This window comes from Postia placenta (genome assembly GCF_002117355.1).
Source record: "Postia placenta MAD-698-R-SB12 unplaced genomic scaffold POSPLAscaffold_18, whole genome shotgun sequence".
NCBI classification, from domain to species: Eukaryota; Fungi; Basidiomycota; class Agaricomycetes; order Polyporales; family Adustoporiaceae; genus Rhodonia; species Rhodonia placenta.
This window is the reverse complement of record NW_020169849.1, coordinates 1-4,910: the sequence shown is the minus strand read 5'-3', so window position 1 is coordinate 4,910 and position 4,910 is coordinate 1. Positions and strand designations below refer to the sequence as shown.

General features: G+C 55.7%; 1 protein-coding gene across 1 annotated transcript; it reads right to left on the bottom strand.

Moving 5' to 3' along the window:
• Positions 1-2,218: 2,218 nt before the first annotated feature.
• On the bottom strand, positions 2,219-3,378 carry POSPLADRAFT_1156550 (hypothetical protein; the record flags this gene model as incomplete). The annotated part of the gene is made up of 5 exons (XM_024487079.1): positions 2,219-2,767; positions 2,976-3,012; positions 3,150-3,182; positions 3,242-3,245; positions 3,303-3,378. 5 exons carry the CDS (start codon positions 3,376-3,378, stop codon positions 2,219-2,221), a joined length of 699 nt encoding a protein of 232 aa, XP_024334121.1.
• Between the last annotated feature and the right edge of the window lie 1,532 nt (positions 3,379-4,910).

The window sequence follows — 4,910 nt, the reverse complement described above, 5'->3', positions numbered from 1 at the left end:
CGAAGCTACTCGGAGGCTGTGGAAAGTTAGCGACGATCGAAGCTCGGCAGAGCTCTTCGATGTATCGTAGAGAGAAGGGACACGACTCGAAGGGGGGGACTTAGCTAGGATGCGGTTCGCAGTTTCTTCAACAATCATCGAAGTCAAAGGGTTCGTCGAGACTGTATCGACGAGTAAACGCGGTGGACGAGGTTTCGAAGTTACGCAGCGAGGGACAAAGTGACGCAGTTGAAAGCTTAGACGCGGGGCGAACTCGACTTATGAGCTCTGAACTCGAGGGGGGGAACGGATCTTGTATTTTTGGGGAGAACTACGACAGATTTTATACTACACAGGATGCTACGACTATTCGAGAGTGGCATACGGGTACAAGGGGCTTTGCATTGTTCCTCAAGAACCTGCCTCACCGAGAGGCACATACCAAGTCCATCGGTAGAGTGACGTCATGCCGAACGCGGAGATGAAGAGCAACATATGGCCACTTCGGACCGGTAGCCGTCGTGAAGGCATGCCGCGAGGTTCGATACCTAATCGGGAAAGACCGGCTACTTTGGTGTGGCTTGGAGCGAAGCGCGCGCTTGGCCGAGCGGCGTCAAGTGGCCCTATTGTTCGCCGAATGCGGAAGATGTTCCGAGATCTACGCACGAGGCATCAGGACGACCGTGCCGAGCTTCGAGTAAGCGTCGCGCACCGTCGAAGGTGTCGAAGAGCGTCGAAGGCGAAATCGAAGTGTTGGGAGACTGAGTCGAAGTGCCGGGCGGGATGCGAGTGCCGAAAAGAGGTGAATCGGGGCCCAGAGGGGCTTGGCGCCTATCAACGTGCTCTCCTATAGGCATCTGTAGCACTGCTACCTCCGAGATGCTTCCGTCCTTGTTCAGGGTGCCGTCGATATTGTACAGCGGAATCGGCTCTTTCAATTTCCGCGTTTGCACCTTATTCTCTTCAATAAATCGCTTGTTGATAAATTTCGTGGTGGCTCCGCTGTCCACCATAGCGATTATGTCTTTGTGCCGTCTTTTTCCTTGAAGTCGGACTGGAATGTGGAAGTGTTGGGACCCCTGGTCCAATTCATACACCATTGCAGTCGACAATACGTTATACTTGTTACAGGATATATGCGGCCCGACGCGTGCAGCACGAAGCGCGGACCGGATCAAAAACCCTCCTCTTTCATCGCCCGATAGTGTTCGAGCTCCTCGCGCATCGACTTCACCTGTGCCATTAAGTCCGCCAGCTCCAATTGCTTGGATTTTGCTGAAGCGGCACTTATACTTGCCGAGGGTGTTGTCGTGATGGGGGCGCTTGTCGCAGCCTGGGTGGAGCCCAAGGCAGCCGTAGCCCGCGTGTCGGCGCATTTTGTGTAAGGCTTGTCCTTACAATTGGGGCACTCGAAACGTCGGTACCCTTGCTTCCCACAGCGGAAGCATGTGCCGGGGAAGTTGCCTTTTCCGACGGCCGCATTGATGCTAGCCGAAGCTGCGTGTGACTGGGGTGCACCACCACGTGCCCCACCGCGTCCTCGACCTCGGGCCGAGAAGAAGTTATTTAGTTCGGGCCGATGGGCCTGGCTGATGTCAAAAATCTGCTCGACCTCGGTGGCGCGCTTCTCAGCTGCTTGCCACGTGGTGAAGGTCTCGAGCTCGATCTTGCGGTAGACGCGGGAGGGGATGCCACTCAGGTACTTGTCGCGTAGCTCCAGGTCCCCATACCCAGAGCGATCCGCCGGACCCTTGAACAGCGCGGAGAACTCCGCGGCGGTGCATTTTTCATGGACTGACTTGTCCGCGCAGAGCTTCATCAGCTCTACTTGTGCTGCCGTCTCGTCGTCGAGATTTCCGAAGCGGGCCCTGAAGGCGGCGGCAAAGGCCGCTTCGTTTGCGAATGGGGTCGTGGCCCCTTGCACACCCACCTGCACCGATGCGAGCTGGGCAAAGTAGGGAGTGGCCCAGGCGCGGGCATCTCCATCGAGCAGGCTGAGAGCGACCTGCACCTTAAGCTCGATGGTGGTCAACAATGTGTTGACCAGCCAGTAGATGCGCAGCTGCGACAGGAACCGGTTGCATTCGATGACTGTTTTGCCATCGTATCGGAGTGGGAGGAGAAGTTTCAAAGTCTCCTTGTCGGGGGCGGCTGCAGGGGACGACATTATCGGCGTCGGGGGGGACAGAGGACGCTGCGGAGGCGGAGGCGGCTGTGGTGGCCCTCCGCTGGTCGAACCTCAAGAGGAGCGAGTGCTCGAGCAGCCTCTCGGCAGAGTCGGCGGTGAAGGCGCCAAAGGAAGTTCGGCGGAGGGGTCACGTACGTCAGGGACTGCTGACGCGGGGGCGAGCGCTGTCGGCGAGGCGGACCCAGTAGAATCCTCGGACTCGGACTCCGAGATTCCTTCTTCACCTGCACCCTCCTCAGGCTCAGGCTCTGGCGCAGGGTCTGGAGGGAGATCTCCTCGAGCTTGACTGGACTCGGCGACAGTTTGGGGAAGGCGAGAGGTAGGGGAGACAGGGCGAGAGTACCGCGAGGCAGATCGGGATGCGAGGGTGCTGCGGGGACCGAGGGGGTGTTGAGCCCATCGGATTGCTTTGTAGCGAGGGTAATCTTCCTCGATCGATCGGGGTGTCCGATTTGGGCATGGCTGCTGCTTGCAACGGTAGAGGATAGTCTCAGGGCCGTCTGGGATGTAGACGTCGATGAGGTCCTGGGAGTCGAATGCGTGGATCTGGCCTTGGCAGGCAGCCACGATGGATGGGGGGAGGACGGGGAGGTGCGCGTACTACGAAAGGCCGTGCTAATCTAGCTTACACCTACGGCGCCCGAGATGACACTGAGATTCGCAGTTCACGTAGGGCCCAATACTGCTTTTGACTTTTATGCAGCAGGAACCAAGGCTACGCGTCCGTGAGGACAAGTACCGCTCACTGAAGCGCAGGTACTGAAGAGTTCGTCTCTCTAGTGTTGGCGGTGTATAGTAGGCTATCTACATATCGTAAGGTATAGTGAGGGTGCGCACCACCCGACCTATGGGAAAGGAAAGTGTGAGTATGTGGGTTCCGAGAGAACGCCGGTCGCTTGGGAGAGTTTCGACCTAATGTCGCGACTTGAGGTCAAGCGACAGGGGAATACCTAGAAGCAAGGGGCGTCCGACTGGTTCTCACCGAAGCGATGGTGAGCAAGGCTCAAACCTAAGGCTAGGGACAAGTAATATATTAGTTAGTATAAGTAAGTAAGCAGATACATGAATGCTTACTGACCTAGGGACAAGAGGTCGAAACTGAGGTCCCTAGGGCAGCAGAGGCCGGCTTATATACATGGGGAGATAAGGGCAGGCTGTGCGCACTGGTCCGTGCGCAGCTGGTCTGTGCGCAGCTGGTCCGTGCGCAGCATGCCGACGCGGCCCCGGGGGCCGGTGAGTCAGAGCGGCTGTGTCAGCGGAGCCCGAGCTGTGCCGTGCACTGCCGTCCTATCTAATCTAATCGTACAGTAGATAACGACGCGTCCATATCGGGCAAGTAGTACAGAGGTCGCGGGTTCGAACCCGCGAAAAGGAAAAATTAAAAAACGGCTAGACGCCGTGTCAACTCGTGACAGAAACAGTTGTTTCTACATAGTACTTAGTAGGTCCTCGTAGTTTCAGTAGGTCCTTGTAGTTTCAGTAGGTCCTTGTAGTCTCAGTAAGTCCTCATAGTCTCATATAGGAAGCTCCGGTGCCATATGGTCGACAGCGCCATGGACAATAAAGTGCTGACTCCAAGTCAGATGTGTCTTCGTTCTTCTGCCCCGTCCACTGCCATCGAGTGGGAGTTCGTAAGTAGTCCCTTCTGCATAGAATTGCACACTACGGAACATCTATGTCAGGAGGATACTAGGGTAAATCGTGGATTGATGTGTCTAGATACCACCATAGCTAATACACCTGCCAGCTGCTCCACAGTACCAATATTGTGCGACACAGGCTAAGTGGAAGGCGGTAGTAATGTCATATTTCCCTAAGGTTCTGTGCCGCATTTGGCTTGTATCTATGGCGCAATGTCATGAGTTGGCACGGCATCTAGCCGTTTTTCAATTTTTTCCTTTTCGCAGGCTCGAACCCGCGACCTCTGTACTACATGCCCAATATGGACGTGTCGTTATCTACTGTACGATTAGATTAGATGGGCGGCAGTGCACAGCACAGCTTGGGCTCCGCTGACACAGCCTCTTTGACTTACCAGCCCCCAGGGCTGCGTCAGCATGCTGCGCATGGACCAGCTGTGCACAGACCAGTGCGCACAGCCTCCCCTAAACATCCCCTGTATATAAGTCGGCCTCTGCTGCCCTAGGGACCTCAGTTTTGACCTCTTGTCCCTAGGTCAGTAAGCTCCTTTGCATCCTTACTTACCTTCACTAACTCATTTCTTGTCCCTAGCCTTAGGTTGGAGCCTCACTTGCCATTGCTTCGGTGAGAACCAGTCGAACACCCCCCGCTTTCAGACACTCCCCTGTCGCTTGACCTCAAGTTGCGACATTAGGTCAAAACTCCCATAGCGGCCGGCGTTTATTGGAACCCAAAACACTCACTTTCCTTTCCCATAGGTCGGGTGGTGCGCACCCCTACGGTACATTACGATACGTAGATAACATACATACATCGTCACCACTTAGGGAACGAACTCTTCAGTACCTGCACTTCAGTGGGTGGTACTTTTCCTCACGGACGCGTGGACTAGGTTCCTGTTGCATAATAGTCAAAAGCCGTACTGGGCCCCACGTGAACTGCGAACCCTAGTGTCTTCTCGGGCGCCGTAGCGTAAGCTAGTATAGCACGGCCATTGTAGTACGCGCACCTCCCCGTCCTCTCCCCATCCATCGTGGCTGCCTGTCAAGGCCAGATCCACGCATTCGACTCTCAGGATCTCATCGACGTTTACATCCCAGAC